Below are 23,033 nucleotides of genomic sequence, written 5' to 3'. Positions count from 1 at the left end.
TATGGTTGTTGCGCATTGACGAACGAGAACCCGCCAACGCGGAATTGACGAGATTCTACCATTCGCTAAAAGACAATAAGGCAATATACCATTATGCAGGATGATTGTCATTTTGGACGTTACATTTGGACATTATTATTTGTTATCCCAAAGACGATGTCTTTTGGATGGCAGTGTCTGGAAGTACGCTAAACAAGACAATTGAGCAACTACGTCAAGCAAATGATAAGCTTCAATTGCTTGTCCCCTTGGATTGAATTGAGGTTCCTTCTAGTCTTGTGTTGATAACAATCAAGACACGGCAATGCTAGAACATATTCCTGTTGTCCTGCATGTTGATACGTATATAGGACTACATTTATGTATATAAATATGCACGCGTTTCTAGTAGGATGTGGGACTTGATTACAACGAATGCTGCGAAAATTTCGATATTGCAAAGGAATGATTCTCGCAATTGTCACCTAGTTGAAATGGGGTTATAAATTAACTTTTATTTTATTTTTTTTTTTCGAAGCTGATGGTTCTATCCTTAGTCCCTTGAACGTACTCTCTCTGGAATTATACTTCATTGGTCGATGTATGTCGCAAAACAAACCTATCAGCAATAGGAGCTGTCATCAAAATAGTCTACACTCTCTCGTTTACGAAAAAGTACTTGCTATGTCCAGATGTCTGAACTACCGGTTTTTGAGTCGTAATCCCAAGCGTTCTTCAGCAGACAGCTAACAATTGGAATATCCAAGCCGATAATATTACCATTACCGAATCCAGCGACGGTAATAGTCTGTGGCTTGCCGAGAGCATTAGCTCTTATGGAGGATTCAGAGTCAGCTAAGTAGAATGTTTGCTTGGAGTCGATACCCAACACTAGATTAGACAAGAAAATTGATGTATCTTTGTCCGCTGTTATACAACCTGAACCTTGAATGTAACTAGTTTGCTTATATAATTCATTGTGCAAACAGATCTGACCATTATTGGTTATAGTTTTCAATGGGGCACCAAGGCTAACGATCCCTGATCCTCTACATTGATCCCAGATGACAATCAAACCATTGTTGGTCCAGGAAGGCGCAGTAATGGACACAAATGGAAGGCCAACTCTTGAATTCGTGCCAAAATATATTTCACCATTATTGGTAAAGGAAATTCCAATCAAATTATAAGTTGGGGGCTTCAACGTTCTAAATGAGTTGAAAGCAATAATACCATTGTTTGTGATGGATCCACATCCAGAAGCGAGAGTGACAGATAAACCAAAAAAGCCATCCTTTCCCGAGATGTAGAAGCCGGCATTTTGATCAACCTGAAGGTTTCCTTTTAAAGCGGTGACATCATTATTCCAAATAGACCAAAAGGCACCTGCGTGGATCTCAATTTTGCCATAATTAAGGTTAATGGTGTCTCTCAGGATTTTGGGGGACCAGATGTCAAGATTCAGGAACGTCGCAAGTACGGTTGAACTTGCAAGTAGAACACTTGCCGATATGCTTAAGAACTTCATTTCAATCGGTTCAGACTTGACTATTAACTTCTGACACACTAGCCATATGTAAGGTCAGAATTGTCATTTATATACTACAGAATCCCCCACCAAAGCCTCCAGATTGTTGTGGGACGAAAGTAGTGCAATCAACTTCCGAGGCATTTGAATCGCTGTCCCCACTACTTGACCAGTCATAAAGAAATCAAATTGCAATTGCAATTATTTTATTCCTTATATTGATTCGTTTTGTGGAGCAACTGCCACGGAAGTGTGAATCCAGGAGTTTATCGCAAAGCTTATACCCCTCGTCAACGATTTTATTTTCTAAGTCTAGGTGTTAATCTACCTAACCAAGGGAGTGCACCACCTTTGCTTCAAATAGTGGCGTAACGCTTCTTTCGGTATACTGCTTACACAGAGTTACAGAGACAAAACAATACGATTGCTAGTTTTGAAGGCATCGATTTGCACCAAGGAGGTGATATACGAACAAGTCTACCGATTAATTACAATGAAGCGCCACGTAAGGAATCTTGAAAGCCCTTAACAATAGAGGAGACAATGCATGATATGTCTCAAGGCGCCATAAACTATGCATACTATACGAACCTAAAAGACAAGATGATAACCTTCCAATTGTTAACATCATTTACATCTTACGTCAAACAAAGGCTGTCAATGAATGAAAGATGAAATACTTTCTTACTATTTCAAGTTCAAGAAAGAGTTGCTCAGTTGAAAAATCTTTCCGTGAACCCCTTAGCGGGTACAGCCGTAACTGTGGTCGCAAATAACGACTTAAGTATTATGCATATGGTTGTTGCGCATTGACGAACGAGAACCCGCCAACGCGGAATTGACGAGATTCTACCATTCGCTAAAAGACAATAAGGCAATATACCATTATGCAGGATGATTGTCATTTTGGACGTTACATTTGGACATTATTATTTGTTATCCCAAAGACGATGTCTTTTGGATGGCAGTGTCTGGAAGTACGCTAAACAAGACAATTGAGCAACTACGTCAAGCAAATGATAAGCTTCAATTGCTTGTCCCCTTGGATTGAATTGAGGTTCCTTCTAGTCTTGTGTTGATAACAATCAAGACACGGCAATGCTAGAACATATTCCTGTTGTCCTGCATGTTGATACGTATATAGGACTACATTTATGTATATAAATATGCACGCGTTTCTAGTAGGATGTGGGACTTGATTACAACGAATGCTGCGAAAATTTCGATATTGCAAAGGAATGATTCTCGCAATTGTCACCTAGTTGAAATGGGGTTATAAATTAACTTTTATTTTATTTTTTTTTTTCGAAGCTGATGGTTCTATCCTTAGTCCCTTGAACGTACTCTCTCTGGAATTATACTTCATTGGTCGATGTATGTCGCAAAACAAACCTATCAGCAATAGGAGCTGTCATCAAAATAGTCTACACTCTCTCGTTTACGAAAAAGTACTTGCTATGTCCAGATGTCTGAACTCTGCTTACGAATACCAGAAACATGGATTTTGGCTACACCATAAGACTCGCGGAAGAGCTTCCGAAGTATACAAATCCTGAATGGACGCCATTTATTACACCTTCATAGTGCATTAGACAATCCTGCTCTACAGGTATGTAGTTATGGACTCTACTGTAGCAGCTTCGCTTAGATTTCGAAATGAGAATCCATGCCTCATAGAGCGCCCAAACAAACATACCCCCATACCATGCGCAGTAGTGCATTAAAATCCGCACCGGAAAAGTACCAAAATCCGACCCGGAAGTTGCAACTCGCTGTTTTAAAACCCTCATTGTTTTTTAAACTAGTTATCATTAAGTTCAAGATTGGTTTGCCGATCGAAATTCCCAGTTAAAAGAAAAAAGCTTTACTACAATCATGTCTATGCTTAGCTTAAAGACCTTCCCTACTTCGATTTTGCAATTAAGCTATGCTACAAGAAGGAGATATCGGTGAACTTCCTGATAGGTTGCGAAATGATTTTTCTCTCCGACCTTGTAGATTTTGTCAATCACAGACAATAAGAGGTAGAGTATAATAATAGTCGTTTTCCACTCACGTTCACCTGTATTTCCACCATTCAACCACTATTAACCTGGGCTTAAAAATGAGAATCTCCACTTTGCTCACTTCATTCACTTTGACTGCGACCTTTGCTGCTGCTGCAGACACAACTCCTGCGAACAACCCTTACACGCAATATCCATCTGTCGCTAAAACAGCTTCAATTAATGGATTTGCTGATAGGATTTATGCTGACTTACCTGCTTGTGCCAAAGAGTGTGTGAAACAAGATACGGGAAACACACCCTGTCCCTATTGGGATACAGGCTGTTTGTGCGTCATGCCACAATTCAACAATCGGATTGCTCTGTGTTGGATTGCTAACTGTGACGGCGCTGGAATTTCATCCGCAAGATATTTGGCTACCTCCCTTTGCTCTACAGCAGGCGTTTGGGATCCTTATTGGTTTGTTTCTCCCTCTTACACAACATCGTTGGACAAGGCTCAAGAAGCAATGGCAACTACAACAAAGGCTAAGAGAGCTGAAATTCCAACTCCTGAGACTTCTCCTACTGTTAATACAAGTATTGTGAAAGAGACTGCTGCAGCTTTATCCTAAGAATAGTATATTCTAAATAGACTCCCAGACCCACTATCAAGGGTGTTACATTGTCAAGTCAAAAGCGTAAACTCTATTTAGACTTGGAAAATACAATGAAGTTACCACTTTTTTTTTTTTGTAGAAATTATTAGGGCGTAGACCTGCTCCCATGCAATGTTTGAAGCTTTTTCACTAAAACAGCTACTTCAATCCTCATTCAATCTTCATCTTACAGCTAGCGGTCTTTGATATATTGGGAGCACAGCGTACCATTTTCAGAAAAATACTAGCTTTAACTAATCTCAAAGAGCAAATGTTCCTGTTTAGTTCTTAAAGCCCTGTATAGTAACGGCATAACTTTCCGTTAATGAGGCGGTACGATACAGCATCCTGCTTGAGCCGAACAGCTGAATTTGGCTTTAAACAATGGAGTTAGGCTTTAAACAAAGTGATACTCAGACAGTTCAGACTGAAAAATGCTTGAGTACAGAACTATGATTGACGCAATTGCGAAGTCTATAAATACAATTTACGTGTGAAAATTCGACCCCAACGGCTCGGCACACTAAAATATAGCGAGACGCCTTAACAATAAGCGAGCACGCCCTTCAGCTGAATGGTCTTGCTGATAATCTCTTTCAAACTCACCCGTCACAACTAAGAGAAATGCACAAATGTACTTGGGTAGTGAACATGGTATTAAGAGATCCCATATTTGATTAATTTTAGAGTTGTATTTAGAGTTGGGAACCGATACAGCCTTACGTTCTCTAAGAGATCCACTAAGAAAATAGAAGATTTTCTTCACTCTAATATTAAACTTAACTTGGAACCCGAGCTATTTTGAGTATTCCAGGAGAAACTTACGGACAATACTGTTTCGAAAGTGCATGTTGTTACTCGAGCAAAAGAGCTCCAATTATTCTGTTTATGTGCATGTTTTGCATGCTTGTTGTTCATAATACTTGCAGAAGTACCCCATTGGTACAATGATGCTCCATATTGATACATTTACTTTACCAAAGAAGGATCTTCAACGGCTTGTAAGAGTATGCATAAAACCAATGAATTGGGGGACCCCACCGCTCTATATAGGAATATGCATTGGGAATGCATTACGCATATTTCTGTTTCAAGTAGTATATGCGGTACACTGGGGTTACTGGGAGCTATCCTTCCCCCTATTCGTCAAGAAATTACCTCCTTCTAAGTCTACACTTCTCCATCGCATGGAAATTTACAAGGGGCTCTAACGAATAGATGTTATCTACAAATATAATGAAAAGTCTTAGTAGTGCCCCTTTCACATTTCCAGATAATGTCACACAATGGTTTGGCTCGTAAACTTTATACTTCATTAAGACGGTAAGTTACTTCCTAGTTTTTGAAGCTTTTCCTTATTAATCGCTTGTTCCAAGAAATAGGTCATGCAAGTGAACTCCTGATATCTTAGGTCCGGTTGCAAATCTTGAATTTTCTTTCCAGGAAGAGATTTAGAACGCTTAGATCTGCACTAACACAAAGGTGGGGAAACTAAATTTCTCTGACCCGATGGTTAAAAAGGGTTCAACCTAAACTGTCAAATTAAACAATAGCCTGTGCTCTTCCAAGAATTATTTTATAAGCTACTATTATTCAATGAATATGGTTATAGAATAATTCAGCCAAATCTTCCCTTCAGCTCTTGCTAACTTGTGACGTATTTCGTTGGAAATATTATATATCGACTTATTCTATCTCGTAAATCGAAGTCTTCTGTGTCAGAACGGCACACTAATATGAAATTTTTGAAGACCTTCCATACCAATCCTGTTACAAAAGCAAGCTTACAAAGCTTTATGCAAGGGTGTTTCTAGAATCAATTATTTTTTAGAACCCTTTAAGAATAATAACATAATATTTGCCAATATCTAGAGGGAAAATATTCCTAATTAGGAGTATAGCAGCTCCAGCTCCAGTGGAAGTAAGTCTCCTTCGTTGTTGGTGACTTTTACGAAGTGAAGTCGTTTTGCCGTCTTCCGTATATAAAGAGGACCACTTTCAACTAATTAATGCCATTTGGAAAAGAATCCAATCAGGAAAACTATTAAGATGCGTTCCATGGCGTACCTTTTGATAGGGTTTGTTTTTTTGAATTTAGTCGCCTCTGCTGATCCTGGAGCATGTTCACCGGATACTATATCTTCGGTCCCAGGTTTCAAAGCTTCGTTTTACCCTTACAGAAACGTTTACACTGATAGCGCCCCAAATTACAATCCCGAAGATGCTTATTTCTCTGACTCGAACATCAACTATTTGTTAACTGGATATAAAAACACTCCATTATTGGGTACTGTTGAGGGCGTTACACAACCAGCATTCTCTTATGGATATCCAACTGATCCCTATTTAATTCAATGGGAAGATCAGGCAACTGATCAAGTATATGGCCAGACCATAACGGTCTCTAATTTTACACTTGAATTGACCGGATACTTTTATGCTGATGAAACAGGTTCATACTCCATTGAAGTTACTGCTGATAACGCCGCTGTCGTAACTTTCGGTGCTGGTCAAGCTTTCCAATGTTGCGATACAAATGTTATTTCAACCGATGGTAATTTCGCAATCTATTCAAACGAAGAATTCAATGGCAGTCTTCCACAAACAGTCTCTGAACCTCAAAGACTAACAGCAGGCTTTTACTACCCACTCAGAATAGTCATTGTCAATGTAAGTGGGCCGGCAGCTTTTTCATTGGCTATAACTTCTCCTACAGGCGAGGTTATAACTTCATTTGAGGAAAATGTGTACAGCTTCTTGAATGTTGATACGGAGTGTCCCTACGTGCCTCCTTACACCACTTTCACTACGCCTTGGACAGGTTCAACAACAACAACAATAACCCATAGCCCCGACCAACCTGGCGACACCGTTACTGTTGAGATTGACACCCCAATTCCAACAACAACTTTCACCACGCCTTGGACTGGTTCAACAACAAGAACAGTCACTCACACTCCTGACCAACCTGGTGATACTGTCACTGTGGAAATTGACACCCCAATTCCAACAACAACTTTCACCACGCCTTGGACTGGTTCAACAACAAGAACTGTCACTCACACTCCTGACCAACCCGGTGATACTGTGACTGTTGAAATTGACACTCCAATTCCAACAACAACTTTCACCACGCCCTGGACTGGTTCAACAACAAGAACTGTCACTCACACTCCTGATGAGTCCGGTGGAACTGTGACTGTGGAAATTGACACCCCAATTCCAACAACAACTTTCACCACGCCTTGGACTGGCTCAACAACAAGAACTGTCACTCACACTCCTGATGAGTCCGGTGGAACTGTGACTGTGGAAATTGACACCCCAATTCCAACAACAACTTTCACCACGCCCTGGACTGGTTCAACAACAAGAACTGTCACTCACACTCCTGATGAGTCCGGTGGAACTGTGACTGTGGAAATTGACACCCCAATTCCAACAACAACTTTCACCACGCCTTGGACTGGCTCAACAACAAGAACTGTCACTCACACTCCTGATGAGTCCGGTGGAACTGTGACTGTGGAAATTGACACCCCAATTCCAACAACAACTTTCACCACGCCTTGGACTGGTTCAACAACAAGAACTGTCACTCACACTCCTGACCAACCTGGTGATACTGTGACTGTTGAGATTGACACTCCTGCTGCAACTACCACCTTTACAACTCCATGGACTGGTTCAACAACAAGAACTGTCACTCACACTCCTGACCAACCTGGTGATACTGTGACTGTTGAGATTGACACTCCTGCTACAACTACCACCTTTACAACTCCATGGACTGGTTCAACAACAAGAACTGTCACTCACACTCCTGATGAGTCCGGTGGAACTGTCACAGTTGAGATTGACACTCCAATTCCAACTACCACCTTTACAACTCCATGGACTGGTTCAACAACAAGAACAGTTACTCACACTCCTAATGAGTCCGGTGGAACTGTCACAGTTGAGATTGACACTCCTGCTGCAACTACCACCTTTACAACTCCATGGACTGGTTCAACAACAAGAACTGTCACTCACACTCCTGATGAGTCAGGTGGAACTGTGACTGTGGAAATTGACACCCCTATTCCAACAACAACTTTCACCACGCCCTGGACTGGTTCAACATCAAGAACTGTTACTCACACTCCTGATGAGTCAGGTGGAACTGTCACAGTTGAGATTGACACTCCTGCTGCAACTACCACCTTTACAACTCCATGGACTGGTTCAACAACAAGAACAGTTACTCACACTCCTAATGAGTCCGGTGGAACTGTCACAGTTGAGATTGACACTCCTGCTGCAACTACCACCTTTACAACTCCATGGACTGGTTCAACAACAAGAACTGTCACTCACACTCCTGATGAGTCCGGTGGAACTGTCACAGTTGAGATTGACACTCCAATTCCAACTACCACCTTTACAACTCCATGGACTGGTTCAACAACAAGAACTGTCACTCACACTCCTGATGAGTCCGGTGGAACAGTCACAGTTGAGATTGACACTCCTGCTGCAACTACCACCTTTACAACTCCATGGACTGGTTCAACAACAAGAACTGTCACTCACACTCCTGATGAGTCCGGTGGAACTGTCACAGTTGAGATTGACACTCCAATTCCAACTACCACCTTTACAACTCCATGGACTGGTTCAACAACAAGAACTGTCACTCACACTCCTGATGAGTCAGGTGGAACTGTCACAGTTGAGATTGACACTCCTGCTGCAACTACCACCTTTACAACTCCATGGACTGGTTCAACAACAAGAACTGTCACTCACACTCCTGATGAGTCCGGTGGAACTGTCACAGTTGAGATTGACACTCCAATTCCAACTACCACCTTTACAACTCCATGGACTGGTTCAACAACAAGAACTGTCACTCACACTCCTGATGAGTCCGGTGGAACAGTCACAGTTGAGATTGACACTCCTGCTGCAACTACCACCTTTACAACTCCATGGACTGGTTCAACAACAAGAACTGTTACTCACACTCCTGATGAGTCCGGTGGAACTGTCACAGTTGAGATTGACACTCCAATTCCAACTACCACCTTTACAACTCCATGGACTGGTTCAACAACAAGAACTGTCACTCACACTCCTGATGAGTCAGGTGGAACTGTCACAGTTGAGATTGACACTCCTGCTGCAACTACCACCTTTACAACTCCATGGACTGGTTCAACAACAAGAACTGTCACTCACACTCCTGATGAGTCCGGTGGAACTGTCACAGTTGAGATTGACACTCCAATTCCAACTACCACCTTTACAACTCCATGGACTGGTTCAACAACAAGAACTGTCACTCACACTCCTGATGAGTCCGGTGGAACAGTCACAGTTGAGATTGACACTCCTGCTGCAACTACCACCTTTACAACTCCATGGACTGGTTCAACAACAAGAACTGTCACTCACACTCCTGACCAACCTGGTGATACTGTGACTGTTGAGATTGACACTCCTGCTGCAACTACCACCTTTACAACTCCATGGACTGGTTCAACATCAAGAACTGTTACTCACACTCCTGATGAGTCAGGTGGAACTGTCACAGTTGAGATTGACACTCCTGCTGCAACTACCACCTTTACAACTCCATGGACTGGTTCAACAACAAGAACTGTCACTCACACTCCTGACCAACCTGGTGATACTGTGACTGTTGAGATTGACACTCCTGCTGCAACTACCACCTTTACAACTCCATGGACTGGTTCAACATCAAGAACTGTTACTCACACTCCTGATGAGTCAGGTGGAACTGTCACAGTTGAGATTGACACTCCTGCTGCAACTACCACCTTTACAACTCCATGGACTGGTTCAACAACAAGAACTGTCACTCACACTCCTGATGAGTCCGGTGGAACTGTGACAGTTGAGATTGACACTCCTGCTGCAACTACCACCTTTACAACTCCATGGACTGGTTCAACAACAAGAACAGTTACTCACACTCCTAATGAGTCCGGTGGAACTGTCACAGTTGAGATTGACACTCCAATTCCAACTACCACCTTTACAACTCCATGGACTGGTTCAACAACCAAAACTGTTACTCACACTCCTGACCAACCTGGTGATACTGTCACTGTGGAAATTGACACTACAATTCCAGCAACTACTTTCACCACGCCTTGGACTGGTTCAACGACAAGAACTGTCACTCATACTCCTGGTCTGTCAGGTGAAACTGTGACTGTTGAAGTCGATACACCTATCGAATCCGTCATTGTTACCGATGTTTCCACCACTGCCATTACATTAACTTCGTGTTACAACTATAATAGTACATGCACTAAAACAGTTGCTACTACAGGAGTGACAATCTTGACGACGACGGTACGTGGGTCGGTAATCGAGTACACTACTTATTGTCCATTGACGGAAGCTAGTCCAGTAGATCAAGATACAAATTCCACTCCATATTCTACTCATCAGATTGATGTTGAAACAATTACTGCAACTGTCACAAGGACAGCTTGTGATGGCTTGGTGTGCTCGAAGATAATTGGAACTACTGAAATTGTCAGTACTGCTACTCATGGGGTAGCTACTACAAGCACCCTTCAATTCCCTGATACGATTTTGCAAACTCCAGAGCAAGAAACACAATCGCAGTATTCCTCAGAGGTAGTTAGTCATTACCTTGCACTGACAACAACATCAATCACCTCACCTCAAGAGACCGATCTTGAGCCTTCATGGGAATCAAGCCCATACAGTCCATCTAGTAGCCTTAGTACGACTACCTCCTATTTCGAAAACGTTCTGGGTTCATTGCCCAGTGATTCCGTTGGTGTTATTAACACCTACGAAGGAAACGCTAATACTGTAACATTACAATTCAAAGCCATAGTCTTCATGTTGGCACCATTTCTTTTACTTTTATGATTCTATCCCAGCTTTGCAGTATTGTACTGCTATTCGTTACTCTTTTTGAATTCTTTCGGACCTTTTCTTCTACTCACGGTTAAAGCTCGCTTCCATACAACTAGAGGAACGATTCTTCTGTTAACTTGGACGTATTGTGCTTCCTGGGTCTTCAGTTCATTTCTATGCGCTACCTTTTATGATGATACCATTAAATAGATAATACTAAAAAATGTTTTTTAATTTGTTTACGGTTTAACTATTGTTGTAATAAATTAACCTGAGCAGTGTCATTTTGTTTTAATTATACAAAGATATTTAACAAAGATATTTCCAAGTCAGCTATTACTTGTTAACCAAACTTGCCAGACTTTAAGACATGGAGGACCGGTGGTATTCATCCTGTAAGTATCCAATTATTTCAGAACTGACTGAGTTTTGGTTTGTTTATACATCCGGACCGCACATCACGTGTAAGGGGTAGTATCGATTCTTCAAGGGGAAAGCTGCAAATAGGTCTATGATGAAGCATGTAAGTTGCCCAATAATCGTCTGTTAGAACCTAAGAGTAAAATTACCCACATAATACTTAACTGGCATTTATTTTATAACTGCCAATATTCCTACTTTGGGCTGGTAAAGGTATGAGTATCCACTACTCCATTTGTTCACCAATTCACTACCAAAATGTCCAGAATGACATTTTCTACGTGAAAAAAAAAATTACTAAATCAAATAGAATATCGTGGTTATACTTTAATTTTCATTTAATTTTATTTAATGTAATATTCCACTTTTTTGCAAAAAATCTATGAAATGACTTTCATGAATACTTCTCAGAAAGTTAACCTCACAAGAAAACTACTCTCACTGAATTATTTTACCTTCAAATAAGATTCTTCAGCCCGCCCCACTCCACTCACATCTCTACTCATTGCCTTACCTACATTAATTACAATTTTTGACCACTTCGCTCAATTACGCATCTCCCCATCTCCAACAGCATTACCATCACCACCACCACCACATAACACCACCTCTCATCAGCTCAGCTACCATGTGACGTTCACATCGCTCGCTCGCTCATTAGCATGCCATCGCCGCTCTCGCACCGAAACCGGCATGGCCCTTGGGCTTATACACACGTCTGAAAAATTCAACAAGCCTCCAGCATTACTCATATTGTAGAATTAAGGCTATTTGAAACGTACTTAAACAGGTAATTGTCCTGGAGTAAAACAGATCGGGTTGTCGAGTCGTGGTAGCTATTTGAACAATCTACAAAGAAACCGAATTTCGAGGTAAGTTTTTCACCGGATTTTATCCATACTTTTGCCCTTATACCTATACCTATAGAATCATAACTATGTCTGCCCCACAAAAGACCACTACCAAGACGATAACCGTCTTGCCTGGTGACCACGTCGGAACCGAGATCTGTAACGAGGCCATTAAGGTCCTCCAGGCCATTGAGAAGGCCACACCCCACCAGAACATCAAATTCGAGTTCAAGCACCACTTAATCGGTGGAGCTGCCATTGATGCCACGGGTGTCCCATTACCAGATGAGTCTTTGGAAGCTGCTAAGAAATCCGATGCTGTCTTGTTAGGAGCCGTCGGAGGACCAAAATGGGGTACTGGAGCCGTCAGACCGGAACAGGGTTTGTTGAAAATTAGAAAAGAATTGAACTTGTACGCCAACTTGAGACCATGTAACTTCGCTTCTGATGCTTTGTTGGAGTTATCCCCATTGAAATCTGAGATTGTCAAGGGTACTAACTTCACCGTTGTCCGTGAATTGGTAGGTGGTATTTACTTCGGTGAAAGACAAGAACAAGAAGAGTCAGCTGACGGGGAATCCGCCTGGGATACTGAGAAATATTCCGTAGCTGAAGTCACTAGAATCACCAGAATGGCCGCTTTCATGGCATTGCAACACAACCCACCTTTACCAGTCTGGTCATTGGACAAGGCCAATGTGTTAGCCTCGTCCAGATTATGGAGAAAAACTGTAGACAAGGTTATGGCTGAGGAATTCCCTCAGTTAACCATTCAACATCAGTTGATCGACTCTGCTGCCATGATCTTAGTGCAGTCTCCAAAGAAGTTGAATGGTATTGTCATTACATCCAATATGTTTGGTGATATCATCTCTGACGAGGCCTCGGTGATTCCAGGTTCTTTGGGTCTTTTACCATCTGCTTCTTTAGCTTCCTTGCCAGACACCAATTCAGCTTTTGGTTTATACGAGCCATGTCACGGTTCTGCTCCTGACTTGCCAGAGAACAAGGTTAACCCTATTGCCACCATCTTATCTGTCGCCATGATGTTGAGATTATCTTTGGACTCTCTTAAGGAGGCTGAGGCTTTGGAAGAAGCTGTTCGTCAAGTGTTAGACTCTGGAGTCAGAACTGCTGATTTGCGTGGTACCAGCTCAACTAAGGAAGTTGGTGAAGCTGTTGTTGCTGCCGTAACCAAGATCTTGCAGAGTTCTGCTTAGACTTCTTACATTATTGCTACATCTGGAACGTACTTATCATGTAAAAAGGAAAGTAAAATAAACAAACCATTAATGACTTTTAAGCTATCAAAATTGTAGTTGCAATTGCATACCGATTGGCTATGGAAAGTCGACTTTACAGGTGGCTTATAGCTTATGTTGATCATCATGGTAACATTACTGCAATTTATTGATAATACATTATTAAACTATAGATAACACATTGACTATTTGATTGAACGTGAACTGTCCTATCCACCCTTCGGAGATTTACCTGAATCTAAAACCATGAATTTGTTGAGTCAGATTAGGTTGGAACTCATTAAGAACTATCAATTGCTATATGAATCCCGAACCCTAACAACCTTAAAGAAACCATTAATCTCTTTATAAGCTGAAATCCCCAAAGTTGATGGTACCGTTCAAGTATGCCGACAATTGTGCCATGGAATCGTCTCTTGTAATTGCACCGGGATAAGTATTCCTATTGGTAACACTGGTAACACTGGTAGCCGTTGCTTCTGCTGTTTTGCTCCCAGACATGTCGAAACTGACCGTGTCGTCTCGGCCCTCCAATGCAAGTTCATTAATGATTGTGGCATCGCTGCTCATTGATTCAGGCGAGAGAGAGTTCCGCTGCATACCTTGTGATCTGTTGAAATCGTGAAGAACACTGTTGGCGAATTCATCAGGAGAATAAAACTCATCTTCCGAACTGGTCAATGTTAATGAACTTGTATTTGGTAGACTTCTTAAATTCAAGGCCAAGAGTTCCGATTGCGATGGCGTTGTTCTGCTTCGATTGTAGTTACTGCCCAGTGAGCTATTCCTTGATACAGATTGCTTCGAAGTGTAGTTTTCTGAAAGTTTGCTGCTGACATATCTCGTGGGAGGTGAAGGTTTTCTTGACTTTCTTTGAGATATTACCTTATGAGTAATCTTGGGTGCATTTTTCAAGTAAGGAATAGAGTCTTCGGTTGGAGAACTTGAAAATTCAAGATCAATTGTTCTTCCGAATTCATCAGCTATTTGAGATGGTGTCAAGGATTGAACAGAGTCATCTCTTGGCAATTTAGGCGAAATCTTTCTTGATGACTTACCCGCCACTTTAGCAAACACATCAGGGCTGAATAGATCAACAGGATCTACTATCTTTGCGGCTTCATGTTTAGATTCGGCCTTGTTTTCGATCAAGTCTTCTTTACTGTTATCTATAGTGTTGCCTTCGTCAATGATATTGAGAGCTTTGTTTTCGTCTGTCTGTGCACTTTTATCGTTGATGACATTGTCAATATTAGCTTGCTCCTTTAATGCCTGAATGTTAGACTTGATTAAGCCCGAGTTCTCACGACTAATACACAAAGAAACCCAATTGGACTCACCATCAACGTAGAATTCTTCCACTGGCAAATCCTTCAAGTCGAGATATGGAGCAACGTTGGATCTAACTGGATTTTCAAATGCACGATTATTAATAGAATCCAATACCAAGACGTTTTCTTCAGTGACGTTTCTTCTCATTGGAAGTACCTTCCTCTGCATGTCGATCTTCGGTGGTGGTGTGAAAGCAGTCACTAAAGTTTCACTGTTTTCAGAATATTTAGTCTTAAGTGAGCTCTTGAGAGAAGACTTACCACTCGACGATTGTCTTTTTGAAGTTGATGATTTTGGAACCAGTTGAGGCAAAGTAGTATTCTCTGATATGCTTGTTGCCATCACTTCTGGTTCACTGGATACTCGCTTTTCTTGAAGTGATTTTCTTTGGGGCTTGCTTTCCTTGTTTGGTACAAGTTTACTTTGAGGTCTCTGTGTTGAAGGCTTCCTTTGAACATAGCCTTGATCTCCTTCTTGCCATTGCTCTGGGCGAGGCAGGTCCTGGACTTGGATATGTTGGACTTGTATTGACTCTTCCACAACATCATGCTCTTGGAGATTCTGAGTGGATCTAACCTTCATTGTACCAGATGTCACCCTCTTAAATGCCACTGGATTAGCCTCAGAAATCTCTCGTACTTCAGGAACAGCACTAACTATTGACTCTGCCTCTACCAACTCGGGAGAAAGAGTATACACCTTAGTGAATTTGTTCTTGTGTCCCTTAGGTGTGAAAGTATCTGAAAGTCTCCTGTTAGCACTGGTAGTCTTAGTACTGGTAGTAGGTACTTCATCCTGTTGTTTCTTAAATGGCTGAAACATCTTTTGAATAAAAGATCTTCTCTTTTTACTATTAGGCTTAGAGGCTTCTGCTGTTTGTTCATCGTCCAGCGTTTTCTTCAGTTGTCCATTAAGTTGTTGAGTGAACACCTCCGGGATAGAGATCAACTCCGATATATTTCTAGAATGTCCCACAGTGGTAGTTGTTGTCGTTGTTAATGTTAAATCAACTGGCGCTTCGGCTTCGCTTTTCTCCACTTCAACTTTTAATTCTTCTCTGTCATAAGCCGGGAAAACTTCAAGGAAATAAGCTAAATCGCTTTTGTAAGATTCTAATAGCGGTCCAGTTACTCTATTATAGGTACTTAGGAGAACATCGAATGTCTTAACAAGTATATCTTTAATGAAACTCTGCAAGTCTTTGGCGATAACGATTTCATCTATCTTAAGGTAACCGGTTCTACTGTATCCAACAAGATGGATACGATCTTCGTTAATAAATGATGCACTGAGAATCAAGTTCAAATGTGGATGCTTTTCAAAGTATTTGTATGGTTCATCAAAGGTGATATTTAAGAACATGGCAAAAGGAGATTTACATGTCTCTGCTTCGTAGACAGAATAGTCATGTGCTGTGGAGTAAACGTTAAGGAATGGGTCATTCGACTTGAACAAGTGGAAAGGTTGACTCTTATGTAAGATTTTGGACTTGTTAATTAACTCAATGATGTTGTTTCCGCTAAGTTGTGCATCCCTGGTCCCGTATAGTACCTCATATTGCTTTGAGTATACTCTTTGAGTTCTCTCTGACGATCTAAACCCGTTTGCCGAAGTGTTTAAGAACCTCAAAAAGTCTACCTCCATTGAATCCCCATCGCACGATGGACTCTTGTACGTACTAGTAACCACTTCATTTATATCACACCAAGCAGTAACTTCCATGGAAGGTAGCAGCTTCAATTTTGGTAAAGGCTTTTCATTGATAAGCGAATGCATCAAGACATCTGATATGGAAAGTCTTTTAGACTTTCCTTGGTCTCTCTTCAAGTAGTAGTCGTCGTCAATTACCGTTAAGAAAAGTAAGTGGTCTGAGAAGATAATCAATATGTCGATATCTTGCAATGAACCTTCAATTGGTTTAACGTTTCTTAATTCGAAAATTCCCACAACCTTACGAGTTAGCCAGCCGTATTGAAGCTCGGCTGGCCATTTGGAAGCTAAAAGAGTCAATATTTTACCAGTGGGTGTAAATATTCTTGAGCGTCCAGTAGTTGCACCCTCCTCCGCTGCACCACCTCCAAAAGCATCAATGACATCCATAGCAGACTTATACGAATCATTAATTAGAACATCTTCATCGTCTAATATGTCTCCTCTCACCTCTTCTTTCTCTGCCTGGATAGAATTGTATAACCTCTTTAATATTAACTTCATTTTGGGCAATTCCAACAAAGAACCTGCGATAACAGAGTCTATTTCTCTTATGGTGTATTTTCCTTTGTTGATATTTCTGTTCTCGAAGATATTCTTCTGGTATTTAGAACCAAATTTGTTGAGCTTTTGAGTGAAGTTCTTCAAGTTAGCCTCATGCCTAATAAATGCTTTGTAGAAATAAGGCAAGATCAACCCCACCACTTTGAAGATCTCGACATACCCGAATCGTTTAGCCTTGGCCAAGGCATCATTTAATATACAGTTGATTCTAGTGATTTCGTCAATGGTTGGAGGGAACACTTGGTTAAGTTTAGCGATACCTGTGTTTGCTGCTGTGCCTAATATGCTAATACGAAGTGGAATGATGAAGTCCTGGAGCAAATTCACCAAACCCATGGTGAAATTTGTCTGCACCGTTATCAACTCATTTACTACAGCGTCGATTTCGTCGCTGGATGCTATTGGAGCAACAAAGGTGCTTCTGGCAGGAACACTATAAGATATCTGCATCGCTTCTGGTGAGTATTCAAGCAAAGGATCGAAAAGTTGTTCGAGCTGCTCTCCCAACAAATATACAAGTTTATTATTCTCTTCGATGATTTCTTTCGAAGAAGTCTTTGGTGAATTGTCATATATCACGTCCAAAACAAGAGAATTGATGGTGTGATGCTGGAGGAGTCCAAATTGAAGTAATTTTGAACCCAACTCCTCTGGAGATTTCATGTCCATAGCACTCATAGTGTTGGCCAAGTCTCCAGCATTAGTTTCATCCCATTGTCTTTCTATGTTCAAGGAACCGGAATGATTCGAGATCCTATTGTAATTCTTTAAATTAGTGATAGCTAGCGCTCTTCTGACATTCGATTTCTGGTATTCCGGCAAAAGGTTTTCACAACTTGGCCAGAATCGAGATCTACTGTCCAAAATGATATTGTCATACGAGCTTAGACCATACTTGGTTAATGTTTTAGCACAGATTTTCTTTGTTTTATGGTTCTGGTACACTATAGTTATCACGTTGTGGAACAACGCTTCGTCGTGGCCCAGAAAGAACGCTGCTTTAGGGAACAACGTCATCCATTGATCCACCAGGATCTCCTCTGCTGTGGGTACGGTTACGTCGAAATGACCCTGAAGCGGCTTCAATTTTATCGGACAGTTGTTAAGACTGAGATCGCTGGCATTATACTGAGGCAGCTTAGATCTTGAACCATGTTTAGTTCTTCTTTGGTTCTGACTGCTGAAGAACGCTTGGTCGTGATCTCCAGAAGCGTATCGATGATAGATACTCATTGGAGCCGTGGTTAAATGTGGTGATTTTTCGAGTATTAAGTGTTTTGTTGTATTGAAGGTTCTGTTTCAGGCAAATCGTCTTCTGCTGGTAGTATTTTCCGAGTTTTCTTGTAACTCTTCTTGTTAATTATGTATATCTAGAAGCTGTTAATGGTACTGTTACTACACTAGAACAGTACTGTCAAATAACCAGGGTTCTACGGGGTTAAAAAAATTCTGGAAAAAACCAAATGTTTCTCCTTTCTTATCTCTACAATTCCAACTCGTTTCTTGTCTGGTAATGTCTCCTCTTACCACCAATTGACTAGTCATAAATATGTTAATTAGGAAGTATAATGAACTATTGTTAACACAAGTGTTTCATAAACAACCCTTCCCAAAGAGGAAAACAATAACAGATGTGGTATGCAGGTCGCATCGAGGCAAGCGAGAAAACACCTTCCTTTTGTGGACGTGGATGGTGTAGTATTTACCTATTGTTATGTTGGTTAGAAGCGGGATCGCCAGGATACGACGTCATTTCAGGGTGTTCTGCCGTTCCCAAAGAGGGCCAGCACCTTCGTTAGTTAGTCCTTTTAGGAAATTTGCCAAAATTTCGAGGATGAAACATCAATACCCGGAAAACGGAGGTGTTCCATGATCACGTGACTCAGCAGATCCTTTTTGAAGGCTTTATCAAAACAAATGGTATGGTAGCGCTGTTATCATACGCGAAATTCGGAAGGTGATTTGCGATTTCAGTATTGCGGTATGGAGCTGATTCCACAGGCACGCCAAATTCGTGATTAGCACCTCTGCTAACATCACTATGTGATAAATGAACCAGTTTCTATGGGATTGTTTTAGTTAATGTTTTAGTGGAGAATAATGTGGAATTGGGAGTTGACTAGTTGACTTGAACGGAAGTTGAAGATGACAGAGCAGGTTGGCTTGAATTTCACATGAAAATACAAAAATTTTTTTTTCTTAGAGTGGAAATATTGATAAGATACGGAAATAATTGCCTTAAATACATATGTAAATGATTAGCACCTAGTACTTAAGAAATATTAGACTATAACAATTATAATTATGATTTATTCAATTTAGTTTAAATTAAATTTTAAGTAAATCCTGGAGCTCCAGGTATTGTTTGATAACAATCTGCAAATATAGATTATACATAGTACATTATTTGTACATAATACGCTACGAGTTATTGCAAGTCTGTCATTATTGAAGTTTGTTTCGGTGCCTCCGAATTATAGTGGTTAAGATATAAGCTTTGAGCTACCATTTATTGCTGGCTGTTGAAGCTCTTAATTAGTTGATCACAATTTACATTCCATTCACGCTATTTAAACAGTTAAATATTTTTATTTATTATTGAGTTACTTGTTCAAGGTTAATCGGATATTCATCAAAACGTTACCAACTTGGGGTCATTGGGCAACCCGTCGTTGTGGATCCCGTTCCTCCCAAGTTCGCTTTGGGTATATTCTAACCTTGCTTCATCAAAAGATTTGCCCTTAGCATTCATTATCACCTCTATCTCTAGTTTGGCTTCTTCCAGAAGTCCCTTTCTGGGGTCATTGCTCTCGATATTGCCCTCAAGATCGAAATTGGAACTACTGAATCCCCTAAGCACATCATCTTGGAAGCTGCTGAGTCTATTGTAAAATCCATTTTGTGACCTTGTCCTTGTTCTATATCTATCGTGAGCCTCTGCTATCTTGTGCCTGAAGTGGAACAATAGAAGACATCCTACAATTATTACGAATAGCAACACATGGTGTGACTTCACTCTAGACTCTCCGTCGTCTGTGTACATATAGCCACCGCTGGTACTAGAAGGTGGAATTTCTGCCATCTTTCAAGTTCGTCTTCTTCTTCTTGTTCTCTCGATCTGCTCCTCGCAATGATAATGCTACTTGATAATACTACTTCCTGGTCTTTCCCTCATTCACCAATTGAATAACAATTGCCCTTATATATGTTAATTCGTTAATTCCGATTCCTCCGTCTTTCTTAAGGAAGGTGTCATATAAAAAAAGCGAATTTAAGGGCGCAATCCTGATAAAACGAGGCCTACAGGTAAACTTGGAGTGGTATGGCGTGCGCTTACATAATAAAACGACATGACATTAGAGTGATATATACTCATATACTTTTACAAAATTTTATGACAAATGACTAGGGCTAAAGCGAAGTGTTCGGGTGGACCGAAGTTATAAAGTGAGACAAGGACAAGGGAGCCGTTCCAGCAGTTTTAGAGAGATTTTTTTCCTCTTTCTTCACTCGTTTGGCTCTCTTTTTGTACGTCCAGTACCATACATCATGTGCAGACGTAATTAACACCTTCTTATTGGGCCTCTTCTGGCTTGCTGGCATATGTAATATTAAGGTTTCTACCTCCGTACAAGTAATTGTCCAAGTTCTTGATGGCGTTTTCAGAAAGCTCGGCCAATTCGAATTGCACAACGGCGTTTCCGCTAGGCTTGCCTGATTCATTATACTGGATTTCAGCTTTTGTGGTTCTGCCAACGGTCTCGAAAAGTTCATACAAATCGTCGTTGGTGGTTGCAAACGGTAAGTTGGCAACGAAGATTGTGTCAGATCTTTCACCGTTTCCTACAACACCCTCGGTGAATTCACTGTTCTTAGAAACGGTACTTTCGCTGGAGTAGTTATCTCTTCTACTTGATCTGCTTTCGTAGGAGTCTCTTTCGACCAGCTGTTCGCTACTTGCACCTCTTCCGGGACGGGTGTCCAATTTTCTTCCTTCAATTTCGTAACCCTGGAACATCTCGACGGCTCTTTCGGCGTCTTCTTGAGTGTCGAATACAACAGTACCAAAACCTCTGGATTTACCCCAACTATCCAATCTGACGTCAGCTCTGAGTACTTCACCAGCTTTTCTCATCAAATCTTTCAAGGCTTGCCAGTTAATGGAGAATGGCAAGTTACCAATGAAAATCTCTGTTCCCAGCTTTGGTGGGTTGTTTTCTCTTCTTCTATCACTGTGATCATCTCTTCTTCTTTCACTATAATCATCTCTGCTACTCTTTTCTCTTCCATAATCTCTTTCCCTTCTTGGCTGGTTTACTCTCTTCTTGTCTGGAGGAGGATAGTCCTGTCTGACGAAGATCTGTCTGCCACGGTAGTCATAATGATCAAAATTACTTATAGCATCACGGACATCGTCCTTATTAGAGAATTCCACAGTGGCCATACCACGAGATTGGCCTCTATTGGTAACAATATCAGCTCTTATTATATTGAACTTACCCTTGAAGATTTCTTCGACATCTTTGGAGGTACAGTCAAAAGGAATGTTACCGATGAAAATGGAGTTATCGTAGTTTCTCTCCGTTTTAGCTCTGTAAGCTTCTTCTCCAGAACCGCCAGCAGAGTTTGATGCAGAGTTTCCAGAATCGTAGTCTCTTCTATTAGAGCTAGCGTTAGAATTATAGTCTCTGTCTCTACCTCCACGACCACCTCTTCTGTCACCGTATCTATCTCCTCCACGGTCACCTCTTCTTCCACCATAATTTCTGTCTCTTCTTCCACCATAATCACGTTCTTTTCTGTCACCACCACGAGAATTTGAACTACCATAGTCTCTTCTTGAATTCTCTCTATCCGGCGAGCGAGATCTTTCTCTTACTGGAGAACGAGAGCGATCCTGTTTTTCTATTAGCAAATGCTCTTACCTTAACGTTCGATTCAATTGTTGACAACAATAAGTAGCAATGTTTGGAAAGGAAATCATTTGGAGAAGATTAGTCAGCAAAATAACAATAAAACTTCAATTCTTATCCCAATTAGACAACATAAACCGTAAGAGATTACAGCATTCATTGGATATTTGTTCAATTCTTGTTACAAAACCATTACATACACATCTCATTTACATTAATCCTAACCTTGGCATTCGGAAGCAACCGTTACCAAGCAGCAGCTCTCAGCACCACGCAGCAAAGTCCCAATCCGTCCTAACCATGCTAGGATCTTCGTCATATATCCAATTTTATTGTTCCATATTGCAAGCCTATTCCTTTAACTTCTACCAATTCCTACTCCAAAAACCCAAATACTGCCCGAATTGTCGTCGCAATGAAAAATTCTAAATTAACATACTCTTGAGTAATCGTCGATATCCATACCCTCCATTTTAGCCTAGTTTTTACCACTTGTTATACGACCGGTTCTATAGATGTTTGTTAATGGCAGATATATAATCACCAATTGTCCAATGAAAAACGTCAAAAATTGCCCGTTTTTCTTCACCTAAAAGACAAAGTCCAAATAATGGCTCTCCACTAACCGAACCTATATCTTAACAAGCCGATTCCCTCGAGTCTTGTTCTACAAATACGGAGAAGAAACTCGTCGCTTGCATCATCCGTTGAAGAAATCGAATTTTGGTGAAAAGTTGGATTTGGCATGGGCACGACTCATGATTGGTAGCGCAGAGGAAATTTTGTTGGAGATGTTTAAATGGTAGCGCTATATATCTATATATAGTAAGGTGAAAGTATTCTATTTGTATTGTTATGGTTTCGGAACTGGTAATTTATTCGATTAGTTGAAGTTATCATGAAATGTACATTTGAAAAGTAGAT

General features: G+C 40.9%; 7 protein-coding genes across 7 annotated transcripts; 3 read left to right on the top strand and 4 right to left on the bottom strand. All coding sequences in view use genetic code 12, as the record gives it.

Moving 5' to 3' along the window:
• Positions 1–462: 462 nt before the first annotated feature.
• On the bottom strand, positions 463–1,864 carry RJT20DRAFT_32180 (Hyphally-regulated cell wall protein). The gene has a single exon (XM_064919708.1). The coding sequence runs from the start codon at positions 1,505–1,507 to the stop codon at positions 662–664; it is 846 nt and encodes a 281-aa protein (XP_064776551.1). The 5' UTR covers positions 1,508–1,864; the 3' UTR covers positions 463–661.
• Positions 1,865–3,454: 1,590 nt separating this feature from the next.
• RJT20DRAFT_32183 (CFEM domain-containing protein) lies at positions 3,455–4,215 on the top strand. The gene has a single exon (XM_064919709.1). The coding sequence runs from the start codon at positions 3,612–3,614 to the stop codon at positions 4,125–4,127; it is 516 nt and encodes a 171-aa protein (XP_064776550.1). The 5' UTR covers positions 3,455–3,611; the 3' UTR covers positions 4,128–4,215.
• Positions 4,216–6,200: 1,985 nt separating this feature from the next.
• Positions 6,201–9,205, top strand: RJT20DRAFT_154181 (uncharacterized protein; the record flags this gene model as incomplete). The annotated part of the gene is made up of 3 exons (XM_064919091.1): positions 6,201–8,052; positions 8,161–8,211; positions 9,076–9,205. Coding segments are annotated over 3 exons (2,031 nt in total), but the record flags the coding sequence as incomplete, so codon positions are not given.
• A 3,064-nt stretch (positions 9,206–12,269) lies between these two features.
• LEU2 (3-isopropylmalate dehydrogenase) lies at positions 12,270–13,795 on the top strand. The gene has a single exon (XM_064916780.1). The coding sequence runs from the start codon at positions 12,415–12,417 to the stop codon at positions 13,546–13,548; it is 1,134 nt and encodes a 377-aa protein (XP_064776548.1). The 5' UTR covers positions 12,270–12,414; the 3' UTR covers positions 13,549–13,795.
• Positions 13,718–18,732, bottom strand: RJT20DRAFT_126528 (uncharacterized protein). The gene has a single exon (XM_064916779.1). The coding sequence runs from the start codon at positions 18,427–18,429 to the stop codon at positions 13,936–13,938; it is 4,494 nt and encodes a 1,497-aa protein (XP_064776547.1). The 5' UTR covers positions 18,430–18,732; the 3' UTR covers positions 13,718–13,935.
• Positions 18,733–19,534: 802 nt separating this feature from the next.
• RJT20DRAFT_126525 (uncharacterized protein) lies at positions 19,535–20,487 on the bottom strand. The gene has a single exon (XM_064916778.1). The coding sequence runs from the start codon at positions 20,276–20,278 to the stop codon at positions 19,829–19,831; it is 450 nt and encodes a 149-aa protein (XP_064776546.1). The 5' UTR covers positions 20,279–20,487; the 3' UTR covers positions 19,535–19,828.
• On the bottom strand, positions 20,488–22,797 carry GBP2 (single-stranded telomeric DNA-binding/mRNA-binding protein). Its single transcript, XM_064916777.1, has 2 exons — positions 22,549–22,797; positions 20,488–22,093 (listed from the first exon to the last, which is right to left on the bottom strand). The coding sequence occupies exons 1-2, from the start codon at positions 22,579–22,581 to the stop codon at positions 20,771–20,773; spliced, it is 1,356 nt and encodes a 451-aa protein (XP_064776545.1). The 5' UTR covers positions 22,582–22,797; the 3' UTR covers positions 20,488–20,770.
• Between the last annotated feature and the right edge of the window lie 236 nt (positions 22,798–23,033).

The sequence above is a fragment of the Scheffersomyces xylosifermentans genome, assembly GCF_036884685.1.
Source record: "Scheffersomyces xylosifermentans strain CBS 12540 chromosome Unknown RJT20scaffold_2, whole genome shotgun sequence".
Taxonomy (NCBI): domain Eukaryota; kingdom Fungi; phylum Ascomycota; class Pichiomycetes; order Serinales; family Debaryomycetaceae; genus Scheffersomyces; species Scheffersomyces xylosifermentans.
This window is presented reverse-complemented; position numbering and strand designations above follow the sequence as displayed.